General features: G+C 43.7%; 1 protein-coding gene across 1 annotated transcript; it reads left to right on the top strand.

The window, feature by feature from the left end:
- Positions 1-9,002: 9,002 nt before the first annotated feature.
- Positions 9,003-13,138, top strand: pi15a (peptidase inhibitor 15a). Its single transcript, XM_048266483.1, has 6 exons — positions 9,003-9,139; positions 9,281-9,601; positions 10,956-11,074; positions 11,468-11,600; positions 11,718-11,833; positions 12,537-13,138. The coding sequence occupies exons 2-6, from the start codon at positions 9,326-9,328 to the stop codon at positions 12,670-12,672; spliced, it is 780 nt and encodes a 259-aa protein (XP_048122440.1). The 5' UTR covers positions 9,003-9,139; positions 9,281-9,325; the 3' UTR covers positions 12,673-13,138.
- Positions 13,139-20,248: the final 7,110 nt, after the last annotated feature.

Raw genomic sequence — 20,248 nt, 5'->3', positions numbered from 1 at the left:
GGTTTGATTAACGTCTTTCATATCCCTCCGCAAGAATTCCGTTCGCGCAATGGAATTTCATTGAAAGGGAAAGTAAGCTAGTAAGACGTTGCCACGCAACACTTGAAACTGTCAAGTTCTATCTGTGTGGCGAACTATTTATTTTGTCACGGAAGACACCTAAACGGTAGCAAAATCATTTTTAAAGATTCATTGTGTTAGGTTTCTTTTCTCGTTTTGGCAAGTAGCCGTGTAATAAGCGGGATAATGTATTGTCCGCCGGTAATTATCAGAAAATAAGTCCCTTCAGGTCGAAGCCCTTCAGGTTCTGTTCTCCCTGTCGGGACTTATTTTCTGATAATTACCGGCGGACAATACATTATCCCTTACGAAAATGACATCTGTCATTCCCTTTAACAACAAGCAGCGCAACTTCAAACAGCGCATCGGTATTTTGATAGTCAGCGGCGCATTTAAAGGAATCTGCTTGCACACGCGACCATATGGAACAGGTATTCCACTAAACCGTGCTTTACTAAAACCTAGCAGTAATAGCCTACATGCATCTGCGTGTACTGGCAAAGTGAAACTAACTTCCCCGTGGTGTCATAGTAAACGACAAAACAGTTACACAGTTAATTACTCTCACTATTGACTGAACATGGCTTACCATCGAAAACATAGCCTGAAAAAAGCAACACTTACCCCAATAATATTTAAACGACTAAATAAAAAACTTAAGGACATTTATCCGATTTTTAGATAATGCGCTAGACCACACCTTAGGTCACTAATTGCCACACCACTGAGCGTATTGTTTAAAAAAAAAACACTTCTCCTTTATTTTTATGTGATACTCCCACTTCTTCCATACACAGCCTTCCCATAAATGCATGTATGAAGTAAGAAAAGCGCAATATGCCTGACAGTTTTCATAAATGTGTTAAGGAGCAAATGAAACAGGCCATAATGCCTTAGTACATCAGGTCCTGAGAGATTAATCGAAGAGATTAGCACTGTTTTGGCTAATTTTGGAGTTTAGAGAGCACATCCTAAAACAAATCCGACATTCTCTTAACGAGGCATGAGAACAAGTGGTGGGAAGGAGTGGGCCCTCCAAAGACGCCAGGTCAGCAGAGTGAAGAGGACACAGCAGCAGCCATCCACTTACATCCCCACCAAGAACTTCCTCACCCCACGTGCTTTGGCCACTGTCACCGGACCTCCCCTCCCCCATACAACACCCCCGCACCCCAACACCCACGCACCCTTCTCCTAATGATAAATGCAGTGCAGTCATAAATCTGCGCCTAGACTCTCAGTCACAGGGCAGAGGGATTCACAGGAGGTTAGTCATGAATTTTCACAGGAACATGGGGCCCACCGCATAGCGCCCTACAGGAAGGAATTTGGGGTTTAAATTCACCCACACTTTATATAAATAAAAAAATGCAAAACATGGAGGCACCACACCCCCAATGTCCTTCCCTCCACCGCACCTGTAACGTTTGCATGTTGACAGGAAAACCACAGCATAGCCATACAGTTTAAATTCAAGAAAAGATATGTTAGCATTTCCATATTTTGATATTTAGAAGGGATGCAGCTACTTTCACAACTACCAATGCTTACTGTAAAAACATCCCAAGCTAATGTTATACATTGACCTAGGCCTACTTGTAGCTTAACATAGCATTTAAGCGTTCTGCTGTTTGAGAATTAGACAGACGCACAGTGCTTTAAAGACAGTAAACAGCTGGCGAGCATGATACTACTAGACATGAATGTTCCAGTCTGCTTTGATGCACGGAATTTATCGTGTGGTTTTCCTAACCCCCATTTGGCAAATAGATTATCATGGTCGAATAGTTAGTATAGCAGAGAAGCTATGCCCCTTTCATCAAAACCTATTTACAAAGCTATAGCAATGTTATGTCATTAAATACTATAAACAGTGATTCTGGAACAGATCTGCGTCTTCCTTATCCCGTTAATAAACATATTACAGTATGTAACCATATTCCGTCCGTTCGGAAAAAAAAAGTTGCTCTAACTGTTCTGGTTTGTTACAAGCAGCATGGACCGTCAGGCAGGTAGTTAACATAAACATTTTTTGCTAGGCTAGCCTTCCTGCTGCGACATTACACCATTTGTACAAGACAAGTAGAGCTATTTCATCCAGTGTAATTTATCACTTACCACTATCTTGTTTTTTCTTGTCATCCTCTTCCTTTCTCTTCTTTCTTTTCTGGCTTCCAGACGCATAACTTCGCTTCATTATGACCATAGACATAACTGCGAGGTTTTATATTTTCCCGGCAGCAGAGCTCACAAACCTGACTGGTTGGCTGCTGTCAGCGACTACTGAGAGGGGCCCCCTTGAGAGGGATCCCGGTATTGCCGGTAACAATGTCGTTGCACTTTACTGCATTGACAAAGGGGCAATCAAAGGGGCGCTCACAGTTTGTCGTTGCATTTTATTCTTAACCAGTCGTTGTCTTGGGGCCCCTGGCCAGCTCGGGGCCCCAAGCAATTGCTTGGTTTACTTGCCTTCTAGCGACGGGCCTGCACAGGACAGACAGACAGCCGCTTGGAGGTGCGTTATCATGGTGAGCCTTCAAATGTGTCTGCTGTGTCGATCTCGGCATCATGTAAATGCCTTTCCAGCTGTACTATAGGGGGACAAAAACTGCATGAGCTTGCATATAAGCTGCCAGCAGTCATGGACATGTGTTTAGCCCACTACCACTTGTGACACTGAAACAGCATGACACCATTACTAGTTACTCGGTGTTTTAAGCCCCCAACGTCGTCTTCCAGGCAGCGCTGCATGGAAGGCACTAGGGTTAGGCAAGGATTAGGGTTAGGTGCCTTGAAGTCGACAGTCGCAGCGCTGCCTTGAAGTCGACAGTGGGGGCTTAAAACACCATCGAGCCTATTACTATGCACTTTTCATATACAGTACAGCTAGTTACAATATTTTCTGAAATCAGCATCTGAGGTACTGATAAGGTGATCATCTGAACCAAATCTTATTTAACAAGGAAAGGTATAAAAAACACTGCATCGTCTTGCAATAGGACCAGCTGGATGGCAAAAACAGTGCTAGTAGTACCTCAAATGTAATTGGAATAAAAAAATAACTATTGACCATGGCAAAAGAGTTGAAAATAAAACATTTGAGTGAGGAAAAGAAGGGTTCAATTCTGGCTTTACTGGCAGAGGGATACAGTGAGCGTCAGGGTGAGGGGCAGGGTTCAAGTAAAGCTAGAAAAAGCCCTTTATCAATGAGAGGCAAAGAAGAGCCAGGCTGAGGTTTGCAAAAGACCATAAGGATTGGACCATAGAGGACTGGAGTAAGGTCATCTTCTCTGATGAGTCCAATTTTTAGCTTTGCCCAACACCTGGTTGTCTAATGGTTAGACGGAGACCTGGAGACGCCTACAAGCCACAGTGTCTCGCACCTACTGTGAAATTTGGTGGAGGATCGGTGATGATCTGGGGGTGCTTCAGCAAGGCTGGAATCAGGCAGATTTGTCTTTGCGAAGGACACATGTTATCCTGGAAGAAAACGTGCTTCCTTCTGCTCTGACAATGTTCCCAAACTCTGAGGATTGTTTTTTCCCAGCAGGACAATGCTCTATTAGCCTGGTCGTTACCATCCTACGTACTTCCGCCCTAAATTTGATTTAGGTCTCACACGTAGTCTGGCCCAACCCACATTATCCGGCTCGCATGTAGCCGAGCCATTCAGCGAACAGTTGAGTGATGATGCGGAACTTGCCTGCCGAGTTGCTTGTAGTCCAGCAAAGCTGTCCAGCATTGCAAACTGAGAAAGTGATGTTGAAACTAGTAGGTTTCCTTTCTTCATTTAAGAGTAGTTCTACCAAACTGAAAACGGGAATACATACAACTTTACAGCCAATCAACACTTAAAATGCCAAAAAACAGCAGACTTCCCCCCTACTCTTTTTAAAGAAATACCATGGTCTTCTTGGCAAAGTCTGAAAACTCTTTGGCATGATACTACAAACACACTCCATTGGCTTTGCTCTCTCCATAGCAAAGGTACATGGACACTTTCATGGGCTGAAACCATTTATACACACAGCCAGCCTGCACAGCTGAGCAGAGGAGCGAAACCCAGAGAGGTGGCCACAGCCGCAGACCTGCCTGCCGATCTGCCAAGCCCCGTCCACCCATCCTTCATCTGCTGTCTAGACAGCCTGTGGTCCCTGCTCTGCTATGCTCTGCTATGCTCGTGCTTCTCCCCCACTGGCTGCGCTTACCGCCGGGTTTACCGGCGAACTCACAGGTTGGCGCTGACCTTCAGTGCGAAGGGCACAGCCCAGCAAAGCCTCGCCAGCCACCCGGTTAGAAACCGCACTTATATGGAAGAGGGGTGGACACATGACATCAAAGCAGTTCAGTGAGGCGAGGATTCCTCATGTACATCAAGAGATGTTTTGATCCTGTGGATTTGACTGGATTATGGAGTTGTATTTGTTTGTTGGAGAATGCCTGACAGGGCAGAAGTTAGAAGAATGCCATCATAAACCACCTGATTTAAATCTAGAATAGATAAATATTTTTTTGTGGACTTTAAAGCTGTCGTCATAAAACACCATCGTAAACCCTGCCCCCACAGTTAGCTTTAGACACCCTGAAAGTTTTCATGTTTGCGTGTTTCTTCGAGGTTTACATCAGAACTTCTTGTGAAATGTCTGTCCGTAACCGCAACCCTTTGCCTGTTCGTCCTTTAGAGGCCAGAGCATCAAAGATGGTTGAGAATGTCTCATAGATGAGTGAGTGTTTAAAAGGACAGACATTTTGCGCATTGTAAATAGAGGCAGTTATAAATTAGGAGCACTGATTCCCCAAATGTATCTTGTGAAATGTGAGAAAAGGTTACATGAGCCCTTTATGATGTTCTTCATGAATTTTCTTCATGAATTTCTATGTTGTCCTTGTAGCCTGCTTCATTGCTACTGTCAATAATGTAACATACACAAGGGTATTATTTTAACATGTTCACTAAAATTGGCATCATCCGTCCCAAAGATGGCAGAGGTTATGTGAATTCCAGAGACGGCACCACGGTTTCGATAGCAAAGGCCTTTGTGGTGGGCTGTTTACTCTTGAGCTTGTCTCACAAGGCTTTTCCTTTGTTTTGTGCACTTGACAGACGACAAGACTCAAGAGTAAAGTCTCTGACGGGGTTGTTGAGTGTGCAGACTGTACAAGGATACGATCATACCACTCTTTTGCCCAGACAACAAAGTCAGTAAACATTCCACCTCACACAGCCTGTTAGTGTGACAGTCCTTCAACACACTACGTTAAGTTAACCTTACAGAATATGTAAGGACAACAAGGCTGTGTGCATAGATGACAGAGTTGAAAATCAGCAAGATAAACATCTATTTTTTTCTCTCAACATCTAAGGAAAAAGAGATCACATGTGCTAAAGACCTCATATGGAAGAATGATGTTTGTGTTCTGTGAAATAGTCATCTATTTCGCATTGACTTCATGGATAAACAGCTTATTAACAGATGAAAGGCTTGAGCAAGGCTGGTAAAAACCCAGTTGCTGTTGTTACAACTAATTTTTCCATCTGGATAAGAAAAGATAAATAGGTCATGATTTATCACACACTTTTTTCCTCTCTGAAAAGAGCCCACAGACTTCTGGAAGAACTGGACTACTAAACCCCAAGCTGAACTTTAGCTGTTAACACTCACATGTGATAGGGAAACCTCAGTTTCATTCCAGTCACAGTGGATGACCTTGAATGAATGTAATTTGGTGCTGTAATATACTATCCATACAACATATTTTAACCAGCTGTTTTCACATAAATGTTTTAATAAAATCTACTATTAAAGTTGTTATTCTGTAACATTTATTTAACCGGGGCTACTGGAAACTCCTCTGACAGTGAGGACCATAGAGCTATGTCTAGATACTAGACAATACTTGGGGGATTCTTTAAGTTTGGTTGGGGTTGTGTACGGGTTAGCTTTTCTTTGACAAACTCAGGAATGAGAAGAGCTGAAAAATCTTCTTGTCTTCACACACCCAACACACACACACAACACACACACACACACACACACACACACACACACACACACACACACACACACCACCAGAGGGAGGGGGGGGGGGTTCAGAGGCAGTGAATGAAAGAGAGGAGAGAAATAGAGATGCAGAGAGAAACAGACCCTCAAACACACACACACACACACACACACACACACACACACACACACACACATACTCATGAAGTTCCTGCTTGAAAACACACACACACACACACACACACACTAGTGTATACCTAAGTGGTTTTCCTGGACGGGAGTGCTGCCAACTTGGTAACCGAAGTCCAGGGTGGAGTCTTTGCAGCTGTGAGCTTGTGTCTGATTGCAACGGTGATGGACACGGCAAGCCCTCACCGCTCGCGATGTGCACTTTCTGTTGCGTCTAACAGCGCTGGCACGGCCAGGGCTATCGGGAGGCCAAGGAGAGGGGGACAGAGGGGGAGAGAAAGGGGAGAGGCTTGGAACAAATGTATCGCAAGTAAATAAATGTTCCATCTGAGGAAGAATGCTTTTCCAAAACAGAGCAGAGTGCTTGAGGCCTCTGTTTGCCCCTTTCACCAAACAGCGACTGATTAGGCTCCTGCTAATTTGATAATATATGTTCTCTTCCAAGAAAGTAATTATAGGGGACTGTGTTCTCTCTTTCTGACTAAAGTATTTTATTTCTTAAAGATCTTCTCTCTCTCTCTCTCTCTCTCTTTGTGTATGTGGTATGTTTGTATATCTGCATATGTGTCCGCGTGTGTGTGGGGGGACTGTCTGTATGGGTTTGTGTGTATGTATGCATTTGTGTATGTTTTTCTGTGTGCATGTGTATGTGTGTGTTTTGACATCAGAGACATAAAATATGTGGGCTTAGTTTAATCAGTCCATAAGTGCGTGTCCAGAGAGGACTTAAGCCCCCTGTTCCCTGGGCATCTTTAGAGCTCTTCGAATCTGCGTTTCACTCCTTGGATTCATGAGCACTGTGCCAAGTCCTGACAGCAGCAGTTGAAAACCACAGGCTTCGAAAGGACACTTGACCGTTGAGATGAGCCTCTGGCAAGCATTCTGTACTGGCTGAATTACACAAGCTCTTGCAGGAACCCGTCACAACTGAAATGAATTAAATGAGGATCTCTCTGTCTTTCTTTCTTTTGTTAGTTTCCTTTCTGTCTTTGTTTCTGTGGCTTACTATTTGTCTCTGTCACTATTTTTCTTTATTGTTTTTTAATGTGTGTGTTTGTGTGTGTATGTCTGTGTGCAAGTGTGTGTGCGTGCGTGTGTATCATACTGTATCTGATTACCTATCACCTGAAAAGATGCAACAATAGAGATACGTTCATACTTTCATCCCTCTTAGTACCCCTCTTGACTGAAGACAGAGCTCACGGCTCCTCGTCCCTCCCATTCCAATTCTTGCTCACACTGGGAACATCTGAAACAGAGATCTTGCAGGGTGCTGAAAGCTGTGGTCACAAACACACTGTGAAGCCTTGCGCGCACGCTAAATCAGCTTTTAACACAATAACTCTCTGCTCCACTGCAGCAAAAACTACAGCCTGCTGGCACTTCGAGCTTCTAATCCATAAGGGCTTGACGTTTCAGGGCAGTTTCATTGAAGAGCATGTTAGACCTGTGATATTCAAACCACTGAACCCAAACATTGCATGAATCTCTGCCCATACGCTGAGAGTAATTTATACTCTCCCGACAAATGGAGTGTGTCGAACAGCAAATGGTCTTTAAAATCAGCTGGGGACATCGGTCAAGATGTTTCCCATCAACACACCACCACCAACCTCACTCACAACATGAGGAATGATTGCCTTACACTGTAGCGTCACCATTCCAGGAGTTTGGGTCAGCGAGGTTCCCCACTTCCAAGAAAGTTGGGGAGAAAGAAAGAGTTTTCGAGGGGGGGGGGGGGGGGCTGAAGAAAATGGTTCCTGCGTCACATTGCTTTAATTTGTTCAGTGGATGCCAAAGAAAATGATGACTTGCTGAAGGGACTCCAGACTTGGCAACGCTTGGAAGCTCTGGCACAGGGGAGCAGTGGGTGCTAGCTAACACTGAGCAAGTGCAGTCTTTAAAGTGTGATACATGCAATCGAGAAAAACAAACACAGTGAACCAACCCTGTGCTAACTCCCAGCCATAAAACTACTGGATTTCCCTCTTGTGTTTATGTGTGTATGTTCTGACTCCTTGACCGCTGCAGGTGACGTATTATGCGCACTGTGGTTTGATGTCACTGAACAGCATGCAGTCAAGTACACCATGGTATGGATTATGGGAGATGACATATAATGCTATACTGTGCAAGGAGCTTTGATGATCTCAATGTGGATAACAGCACTATGAAAGAAAAAGAAAATACTTTAAACTTGTAAAAGTATCTTAAGGGTACTTAATAAATATTCTCTGATGTTATGGTGATTTCAAATGTATTGGTTTATTTTCCGATCCCTTATACAGATTAAAAGTTATAACAAACAGAAAACAACAAACAAAATATTACTCTCCAATTCAATGTTGTTGTACCAGCTGTGTTATTTCAGTGTGTCAAGACAATAAACAACCAATGAACAACTAAACAAACTTTTCACCAGAATGCCTTGTATTTACTGACGATTATCAGTCCTGGCATGCATCTCTCAGTCCATAGCCTACACGCACTGATCTGTAATGCGTATTCGTCTTATCATATGTTTTGCTTTCACTCTTCGCCAGCTGCACAAACGAAAAACCGATGTTTTGATTTGGTCAGGCGAGCTGCGCCAAGAAGAGGAATAAAAGTAACTAAACACCCCGTCTCCAAATGATGTTCCGTTTCAGGTGACGGGGGAGAGGAGGGATCCAGCACACCTTCAAAGCAACAACACTTCCTGCACCGGTACTTCTGCGGTATATAAAGCAGCGACTCCGTCTGCTAACTGAGTTCTTCCCTGTTTGCTTGGAGTAACATAAGACGCCTACAGACCATCGTTCCCGCTATCCCAAAGAACATATCCGAATTTGGAGATATCACTTTGTGAATCTATTGCTGCACAGTATCTTGACTGACCACAACAGAAGGTAGGGATGTGTTAAGGACACGTGAAGTATGTTACTGATAGATAATGCCAGTGTTTTTACTTTACTTTTCCAGAATGGGAAGGCAAGGATATTACATATTCTGCAAAGATATTTCATAATTTGATTTTTTTTACTTTTCAGACACATCCCAACGGAATATAAAGCTGATATCTTCAGGAACCAATCATGAATGAAAACTGCTTTGCCATCGATATTCTGCTGTTGTGCATATCATGTGGAGCAAGTGCGTTGGCTGCCTACAAGCCCTCACCGTCCTCAACGTTGCCAGTCACTAATTTTACCGATATTGGCTCAGACATCAATTATCGAGTTGAGACTGCGAGCCTGCCGAAAACCAGACGGAAGCGCTTCATCTCCCAAAATGACATGCTTGCAATTCTCGATTACCATAATAAAGTTAGAGGGAAAGTGTTCCCTCCGGCGTCGAACATGGAGTATATGGTAAGTCTTTCATTTTCATTACCAATTTTTATTTTTACGAATTGACTAATTTTACCAAATTTACGACTAAGAGTTTGGACTTTTCTGAGAAGTATTCCCATATTGAATTGATTAAACAAGTGCATGCAGTGTATACTTATTTTGCCAGTAAGAAAGTTGTCTGTGATGAAGTTGGTGAGGTAACTCAAACCACAGACTACTCTTACATAATTGTGTGTGAATGGGGGTTAGCCATACAGTGTGGACATGACAAATGTCACTGTGCTTGACCATTTGGCTTTACCAACTGCTGAACAGATTTGATTGGTGGTGGACCACCAAAGTAGTGCCTTGACCGCAGGGGTTATCCATCCCAAGCCAGGAACCATGCCAAACTGGCGCGGAACCCTCCGCACTGGTCTTCACGTGCCTTTGAAGTAGACACCAAGTCAGCCATAGGGCGGAGCTTGAGTCCGAACCCCATTAGACATCAGTGTAGTAATTAGTGATGCAAGATGTGGATTGGATGTGGACTGTATTATTATAAGTCCTTAGACCTTATGCCCCTTTGTAGCATGACGGAGATACTTTATTGATGAAGTGCATAATTAGATTAATTTAGACACTGGAGCTTGTGATTGGTTTAAAGGAGAAGTCTAAGATTTAATTTTGTCATATTGTCAGCCAATATGGTGGTTCAGAAGCATGGAATGATGTGATGTAATTTGATTGCCTGCAACAATATCAACAGCCTTTCACGAAATTGAAACTGAGTCACGAGCTGCATGCTTTAAGAACGATTAGAGATCAAGACATTGCAATGTAGACACTGGACTGCACCTGGCTCAGAGTGAGTTTGCCAGACCTGGGCCAGATCCGTGCCAGGTCTGGTGCTGAGTCCTTGGCTCTATGAGGTCATCTGCTGGGCGAGGCAGATCACCCGCCAAGTCCCAAAGTGGTCACTCTCCGCTTCGCTGTGCTATGCTGCACGGCCGCTGGATCACACTCGAGTGTTTCTGGCACGCCCAATGCTCTGGCAAACGGAGGCATCTTTCACCTCACGCACATCCAAGATTGAGAATACAAATACAAGCACTACAAATGTTTGGGTGCTACTTTGCCCCTATCAGCACCTGATATGGCTGGTTTATTTCATCAGCTGCTGTGGGTCCATGTTGGTCCCCTTTGATGTTGTGATGCCTGCCACTACTCTGCTGTCCGTATGTCTGGGTTCAACCAGTTCATGCAGCTGTGTGGAGCCAGAAGTGGAGCAGCAGAAACTGCTCTTGCTCAGATTAAGATGCAGCCACAATGCATATTCAGTGATGCTTCTCTTTTTTCCCCTTCTCTTGTTTCTCTTTCCTTTTTTTCGTAGGTCTGGGATGAAACCCTGGCCAAAACCGCGGAGGACTGGGCTGCTACTTGTTTGTGGGAACACGGACCCCGGAGTCTACTCCGATTTCTGGGTCAGAACCTCTCCGTCCGGACGGGTCGGTATGTATCAGTGCCTCGTACAACACACATTCTCTTCTGTTAAAAGCCTAATGTACTACGCAGAAGTCTTTATTTTCCCATCATGAAGAACTGTTTAGTGGCAACAAGTGACTTCAGAGTCTTGAAAAAAGGTTTCCCGCAGTTTAAAAAGCGCTATAAATTTAAGTGTCCAAGATTCCTTCATCAGAGAGTTCTTAGATGTTGGAACTTTGAAGAGCAGAACCTATATCGGTTGTTCTAAGACCTGAAAAGACTTGATTATAGAATGCCCCCCTTTCTTAGAACATAGGTTATGAAAGTCAATACTGAAAATAATATTACTTGAATGACCTTGAATAAATGATTTGATACCTAGGATTGTGTGTAAAAAGAGTTCTTGTGTATTAATCGCAGTTACAGATCCATCCTTCAGCTAGTGAAGCCTTGGTATGATGAGGTGAAAGACTACTCTTTTCCCTACCCGCGTGACTGCAACCCTCGGTGCCCTCTGAAGTGCTATGGACCCATGTGCACACACTATACACAGGTAAGTTACACAGGAATGTTGCTCTACGTACTGCACACACACACACAAACATACATGTAGGACCACACACACACAAACAGCTCAGCATTAATATAGCTATTTTTTTCTTTCTTGTAGATGGTGTGGGCCACATCAAACAAAGTAGGCTGTGCTATCAATACCTGCCACAATATGAATGTGTGGGGGTCGGTGTGGAAGAGGGCAACATACCTTGTGTGCAACTATTCTCCAAAGTAAGTATACTGCTGTGTTGTCCTTGCACACTACTCTTTGTGTATTGCAGCGAATGCAGCGTTTGATCTTACATGGACAAATGCCCGTTCACGTACGGTTCAGTTAAGTCAAGACTGCGCAGCAGGCCAAGAGGTGATACTTCAACACACATAGTCATAGTGTCTTCTTGGTGCAATATGTCACTCTCGTGTGAAGAAAGAGTAAGCACGAATGCACACGGTAGCCTTCACTTCAAAGGCTCCGGTGACCCCCAGCCTCTAAAAACAGTGCACACAAGCACCATTCCGGCCGAGAGCAACTCTCGGAATTTCAGAGGAATCCTGCGGCTAATCCTCAAATCAAAGCTCTGCACTTTATGTCCTGGGCGCTCCATGGCTGGCTCATGACCTTAATGGTTTAATCTCGTTCTGAGAGAGCGTGGAGAGTTATATATAGGCTCTCATTTTCATTAACCCATATATTCCAAGAAAAATAGACTCAGACTTATTAAATTAAAATTAGCGTTAAACTAGTGCTTCTTGCTGTTTAATTGTGATTCCCAGGTAGGGAGAGACTCGGCCGATGACTTAGGCAAGAATCAATATCCAGCTTAGGGAAATCTGTTCTTGGCCTTGAATATGGACACCTGCTCAGTCTTTCCTCTGAGTCTGTGTTTCCATGTCCTGACATTAACTGTCTCTTGACTTTTTTGTTCTGTCACAGAGGGAACTGGATTGGGGAGGCCCCTTACAAAGTGGGCGTGCCCTGCTCCATGTGTCCTCCCAGCTATGGAGGCTCGTGCAGCAACAACATGTGTTTTCCTGCTGTGAACTCCAACTATCTGCACTGGTTTAAATAAACACCAGCAGGGATGCACACACAAACATCCCTCCAGCCCTCCTTCCCCGTCCCTGTCCCAGAGACTTTTCTCTCAAGGATTTGCACAGCATTCCTGGAGGTATTCTTGTCTGTATATGTGGGCCTATTTAAAATATGACCCTAAGTTGTAAGGCAACAGGTATTTGCATTGAAAGATAAAAAAAATGTATATGAATATTTTTTGTTTTAACTTTAGTTCTTGTGTGTCAGGTATTGCTTTTTTATAGACATATGTTGCCTTCACCATGATAATCGGTAATGTATGTTCTACAGTAATTACATTGAAATGGTGCTGATTTTTTAGTATCAAAACACAGTTGCTGCTAACTCTTCAACCGTATACTGGTGCTATGGGAAGGTGCACTCTGACGACTGTGCATTTCTCTCAACCAACCTCCAGACTTGCAAGATGGTCTTAAGATGTTTTTCAGTCCAGGGCAAGTGTGTCAGAGGAGGGGTGGGATAGGGGTGGGGGTGGGGGTTGGGATAGTTGAGGGGCAGAAGAGGACACAGTGCAACCTTGTTCTCTCTCAAAGTGCCTCATGCATCCAGGATCAGAGAGCAATCATTCATGATTCCAAATGCAATTAGCTTAGGTTAACCTGCAAATTTGGTTTGGTTGTGTATTAGTCTTCCAAGGGGTATTTTTGGCTTAAGAGAAGACACCTTCGGAGAAAGTGAAGCTGCAATCAGACAGTACAACCCTATCAAGTTGGAAGTTGATTCTGGTGAGGTTGTGGCTCAGATGAGAGCCAGGTCCAGCTCAAATCCAGGCCAGGTCTGCGCCCAGAGGTGTGTTCAAAACAGCAAACAAAGGCAAATGTTCCGTAAACAGTTTTTCATTAGGTTCGCTGCAAACATTTGCGAACATACACTCTAAACGTCCGTTCACACCAGGCAAACCTGGACCTTGGCCTAAAGATTACAATTTACATCGAACAAATTGGAATGTTTAGACAACAACATTTTGATTTAGAAGTTAAAACATGAACTTAAACCATTTTGCCTTGAACATTTGCTGAATTTGAACACACAGATGGTCCCAAATGCAGCCCAGGTCTGTCCCCAGGTCAGCTTCTGTCTTGATAGTACTCATACCACAGCAGTCCTGCTTCCTAGCAATGTGAAGTTGCGATTCATGTGTTTCACAGCTACTCTACTCTACTCATATGATATAAAGCATCTTTGGGTTGCATATTTGTTCATGATCCAGTTCTGACTGCTTATTTATGCACAAATATGACATTGTGTAGGTTTCTTATTTTGATACAAGCATAGCAATTCTCCCTTAGTGTGCCTATAGTAACATGTTGTGCATTAATGCCGTATGTATTTCATAAGATGGTATGGATAGAGGTATAAACATAGGGGCATAAACTATTGTAAGGGGTGAAACACAGATATTAGTGTAAAATTATTTTTTTGGAGACCTCAGTGCACCTTAAGGGTTCTTAAGTATATGTCCAAATAATCAAAATATTTACATACTTGCCTAATGTACATAGATCACTTATACATAATATGTCTTCATTTTGTATCATTTCATATCAATTTGTAATTTAAGATATTTTATTTTCTGGCATAAACTGTAAATAACTATAGTGTGTATGTACTGTATATTGTAATGGAAGTATTGTGATTTATATGTGATGACACATGTAAATCTTTCAATGAAGTGTTTACTTCAGTGTTTCTTTTTAATTTACTGGCCACCACCATTGCAGTAGACTCCACTGAGATTTTGATGTTTGAAGAAAGCACACATTTAGCTATTGGGCTGGGGGTCTCCTCAGCTGAGTCAGGTTGTGACTAGCAGCTCCAGAGGCGGTCCTTGGAACCGCTGAGTCCAGTTCTCTGAAAGCAAAGGAGTATAAAGAACCAAATCATCTAGAAGAGGCAAAAAATAAGACTATGGTCTTATTTGTGTCCAGAGCAAAAATATTATTTTATTAGCACTGACTGTATTTAAGTTCCTTTTTTTGTATTTATGATGTTCAATGAAATGTGCTTGCTGTTGTATTTTATACTTTAATAATAAAAAGAAAACATTGAGCTTCAGTGAGGCCTGTTGTGGTTGTGGGCTGGCGGATGGCTGTGTCCTGCATTTCTCCTTTTATTTCCCTCTTTCTCTTCTCCTCTTTTCTCTTCTCTTCTAGCATCGAGCAGATCTGATAATAATTATGGGATCTGCTGAGAATCCCACTCTCATCCGCTCCCTTTGATACCATGTTTTCCTATTCAATTAAACACTGCCATTGCAAGACCACATCCCTGATATCAAAACACGGGCCACAATTGAATCTTATTAAGCGAACGTTGACTTTGGCCCCATCGACCCATGTCCACATAAACTTTTGCAAGCAATACATTGCAGCAATATCTGCTGAGCTCAAGGGTGCCTTGTGAAACCACTGAACCCTGTGAGAGGGTACAAAATGAAACACACTACACACACACACATACACACACACCATACACTCAAGTCTGTCGTACCACACTGCAGGGAACCTGTGTGAATATGCAGAGTGAAACATACTCTACACACACACACACACACAAAGGTACACACATACACAGACAAATGCACACATATACACACAGAAATAGCTGAGCAATGCCATGAGAGCAGTCAAAATGAAACACACACACTCTCCCATGCAGCAGAGACACAGAAAGAGAGAGAGAGGAGAGCAGCTTTGTCTCTCAACTCCACCATGCCTCAGACAGGGGGGAAGTATGCAGAGAGCAGAGGAGGAAATCTGATGCCATAAATGTTTTGATCTGTTGGACAGACACTGCAGTTCCTCTGCAGGCGCCCAGCTGGGAGGCGTACAGAGCTCGAGGCTGGCCCTCTGCCAGCACCATACCACGACTAGCGGACCATCATACTCCTTGGAAACGACGCGGAATGCAGACCAGCTGAATTAGCATTAGCAGGGGCACAGGCACACTAAAAATGCTGTCCTTCAGCACTAAATTCACAGCACCGGCCAGTTCAAATGATGGCTTTTCTATTTCTCCTCTTCAGCTCGGCTCCATCAGTCACCTGGGTGGGAGTGTCTCGCCTGCAGATGCACTTACTCTCCGAGCAAACTCTGAAGACATCAATCAGCGGGACCCTCTGAAAATAAAAAGCTTTAATCTGAGCCTACATGTTATAGGCTCGTTTCCGCTTTGTATGTTACATTGCTCATTCCAAACCCCACACAGCAAAAATGGGGATCAGCTATTCTGTACCATTCATTGCTTTTGGTCGGAGGCCTATATGAAGCCCCTCAAGGACCTATAAAATATGTATTGGCATGGTTGTTGTATAATTATGGTAAAGTGCTTAAAGTCTGCTAAAGAGCTGCAACATTATCTCTAAGTATGTAATGCTTGTCTGAACTTAATTAGCATCTAATTAATGCTTCATTAAATAAACCGTGACTGTTACAACTATTAAATTACAGTCTGACGTGGAGATGGCAGACAATTTGTTTCTGTAAGTCTTCCCGTGTTCCAAGTATCAAACGGAAGGCTGATTAATTACTCGAGCGTGTCGGCTTTTTGGTGAGGCTTTTCCAAACAGGCCATGGTTCATCCAACTAAATGCCAGGCGGCTGACTTGCGGCTGACTGGAGATGGGCGAGAGACTGGGCAAGCTGCACCAAGCCCAGCCACTTCAGTAACAGTGTCGGACCTCCTAGAGCCAAATCCATTAAAAAACTTTTTTGACTCTTCAAGGCCACAAGTATAGGAGCCCTTGGCCAGCTTGCTAATGAAAACTTGGCCCCTGGTCCCCTCTTTTTTTGTCCGCTCTCAGAGGAGTCATTTGTCCAGCTGAGGCATTCTCTAAGTCCTTGTCTTTCCTCCTCTTCTTCGGCAGAGACCACAACACCATTGCCTCATTCCAACGTCTTTCCCAGCCTGACAGAAGGTATTCAAGTTCAGACTGGACTTTTTGTCCTTAAAACCTCCCCTGAAATTCTCCGCTCCCTCAGTCGTTAGACAAAAAAAAAATAAAATAAAAAATAACAAAATGAAACGATTGGTAAAAAAAAATTAAGCCCTGAATTCAAAGCAAGCCCAGTCAAAATAGGAGCTGAAAAACACGGCCATAAATTAGCTTGCACAGCCGGTGTGGAGGTGAAGCTTGGTATGGCTGGGTAAAAAGGCCGCAGTAAATGGAGGGTGAGGAGGCCTGAGGCGGCACTGTAGCATCCGGATGGAGAGACACCAGGCCGAGTGTGCAAGAGGGAAGGCAAAAAAATGACAGTAAACACACACACATTCATACACACACACACACAGTGCATTGCTTGCTGCCAAATCAGCCAGCTGTTTCAGGTGCAGCAAATTTACAGATCCATATGATCCTTATGAGTGACAGTGCATCTATATTGCTGTATGTTTGGGGCCTTCTCCCACTGACCTGTTAGACTCCCCTTCCTCATCCATCACCTCCACCACATACAAACCTGTGAATCTTTCCTCGCTGGCCAAACACCCATACAGAAGTCAATGTGTTGAAAATACAACTGCCCCCTCTCCTTGCTCCGATTCAAGAGAGGGTCAGCGGGGAGTACCTGCCGCGTGTGTGTGTGTGTGTGTGTGTGTGTATGAGTGTCTGTGTGTTTACACATCTGTTAGACAGAGGCTAATGTTTCAGATTAGAGGTGTGTTTTGAGATCTTTGCAGATGTTGGCGTGTAGATGTGAAAGCTCTCACGGCAGTAAATCTCCTCTGCTGGTGAGGTGCCCGCGGCTGCAGGGGCATCTGCTGGGGCCCTCCGCCTCCACCTCCCCCTGGACTGACCGACCAACCCAGAGGCCCCTCTCACCTCCGCTGAAATAAAATCATACAGCCCTACATGCCAAACAGGCGCAGAGATCAGCCGGGCTATCAGGATGCTTGTTTTCATTCCCAGCATGCAGTCTGGTTGGGTCAACGTCCTCATAACTCACCGACGTCAGCCCATCAGTTTTGTAACGTAACTGTGAATGAGTTTCATATGTGTTCTATTTCATGTGGGCCATAAAGATGAAGTGAGAGGCAAAGGCCCAGTAAGCTAAAGGATATTTCACAAAGCATGCATGTAATAAAATACAATTTGGTGCCAGGGATGGCTGTCTTTCAATCGACTCATTCTATTCAGTGCAAAGCGTTTGAATATACACCTCAAATACCACAGAATACAGTATACACATATAAAATCTGGCAGTCATTTTTATGGAGGTATTATTGAGGACATTCGATGGAATTGGCAAACCTCTAAGTTGAAATGTATAGTCTATGTCCTCCTTGGACCTGACATGAATGTAATCATGTGTTAAAATCTAGACATCGTCTCTGTGCTTGGGGAAAGGAAGGTCATTCATGCTAAAAGGCTCACGGCTGTCATTTCGGAGAACAGTGTTGAATGAGTTCTTAAAGAACATAAACGGTGAAGAGGGGTGACCCGTGTCCTGTGTTTGCCTTGAATGTCCTACTGTATTCTTTGTGTTGGACCAGTGCTCCCCCAGAGAGAGAGAGAGAGAGGGGCCTCACAGGCCTGGGGGCTTATGTTGGGAGCACATCACACACATCCCTGAGCATCGCTGCGGGCCAAGATCAATGTCCGCACAGAAACACTATACGGAGAAAAGTGACACAAAATCTGATGGCGGGCTTTCCCATGAATTTCAAACGTCCTCTTCAGGGTCAGAAAAAAAGAGATAGAGAGAGAGAGAGAGAGAGAGAGAGAGAGAGAGAGAGATAGAAATACTTTGTCCATGTGACTCCCGTCTTTGATATTAAATCTTTATGTACCCAGTGTCACCGAGGTTGTTTTTGTGACACACAAACCCAGTCACCTCTCGATAGCAGCGCTCGTTCGATGGACCCAAATGACCGCCCTCACCCCCCAACCCCATCATTGCTAACAATAGAGGCTGTGTCTGACTCCTGGGAGAGATGGATGCACAGACACACAGAGGAGAGATGAACACTGGCCTTTGAGCTTTGTGCTGCAGTTTATTGGTGGGGTCACTTTCACAAACCATTATTATTTATTTACCTGTCACAGATGTGTCTGTTGACCACGGCCAAGTCATCTCTGTCCTCCTATGGGATATTCAGTGACTCATGGTTGACCCTGTTGCCACGGAAGTATCAGTATTTCCATTAACCTAGTTGTGCGTGCACAGTTTTAAAGTGTTTTTTTCCTGCCATGATGGATCTGTGTCCGAAACAATCTTATTTCAAAACTACATGTATTAAATTATTGTACAATTGTCTTCACAGCTGTTCAATTTTCCATGAACCAGACAGAAAAGACAGACAGGACAGAAGGGGAAAATAATAATTTGTGATAACTGACACGTTCAGAGTTGCTATGATACAGCATAACCTGTGCAGATGCAGAATCGTGCTTAAACCTGCATCTTGACAGTCGCTTGTGGTTTTCTGGATAAGACTGCCATCTGCTGGTACATGTTTAAAACTATCAGTCGTGATTGTGAATCCACGTAACTTCCGACATTTGGCGTGGATCTGTCTTCTGGGCCAAATCCATTCAAGATTATATTCACTGGCATTCGATCATTTGCATATAGATATAAAAAATATTCTGAAGATAGTCTGGAAACAGATTCGTGTCATAAAAAATATCTAGGTCGCATGATTGTGTGCAGTACATGTATTTTAACAATAATGATGCAAAACACAAAGGGAGAGCAAAGCCAGTCATTGTAGTTATGCAAACCGACCAATGGAGGGTGCTATTGAAGCACTGGCATTAAACTTCTACTGGGTTCAACCGGTGCATTCCTCCTTGGAAGTACACACGAGTGTGTGTGTGTGTGTGTGTGTGTGTGTGTGTGTGCGTGCGCGCAAGTTTGTTTTTATGTGCATGAGAGAGAGAGAGAGAGAGAGAGAGAGAGAGAGAGAGCAATGGGAAACTTTGCTCTGTATGGACTCACTGTAGATGAATGAAAACAAAACTAAGGGAGTCCCTAAAATTACAGCGATTGGTATTCTCTCCATCTTAACATGCGCCACTAGTCTACAACGGACATTTGTCAAGTAATGTCAGCCATACTTAAGCTAATGTAAATCCACTACATCGTAAGTCACGTGAGGAGAGAAACCCGAGAGGTCGCTAAATATTTTCTTTTAACCCACAACGAGCTGGTGCATGCTTAGTAGGCTACAGACCCACATAGTAAACAACCCCAGATTCCCTAATTTAACAAGACTCGCTTCAACTATAAAACACGGTGTAGGTGGTTAGGTTAAAAATAAGCGCATGTTTTAAGTGTCTGATTCAATATTTGTACAATATGAGAAAAAGCAGTCGACGTGTAGATAAATCCTTACACTGTTGTATGAATTACTGTTACTTGGTCAGCCTCCTCTGGAATCTAAAGTAAAACGCTGGCCTTGCTTTTTCAGCTGCTCTAAGCAGAGGGTCCTCCGTGGCCTCGAAGCTGCGCATTGCTGTGATGGTTGTGGTCAAAGGCTTCAGCCAGTGACCTAGCGAACTGACAGTAAACCCAGGTTTAATAGGGTTTCTGAATGCGGTGGGTCCCTGTGCA

Source organism: Alosa alosa, chromosome 16, assembly GCF_017589495.1.
Source record: "Alosa alosa isolate M-15738 ecotype Scorff River chromosome 16, AALO_Geno_1.1, whole genome shotgun sequence".
NCBI classification, from domain to species: Eukaryota; Metazoa; Chordata; class Actinopteri; order Clupeiformes; family Clupeidae; genus Alosa; species Alosa alosa.
Note: the sequence above shows the minus strand (reverse complement) of the source record. Positions and strands in the feature narration are given on the sequence as shown.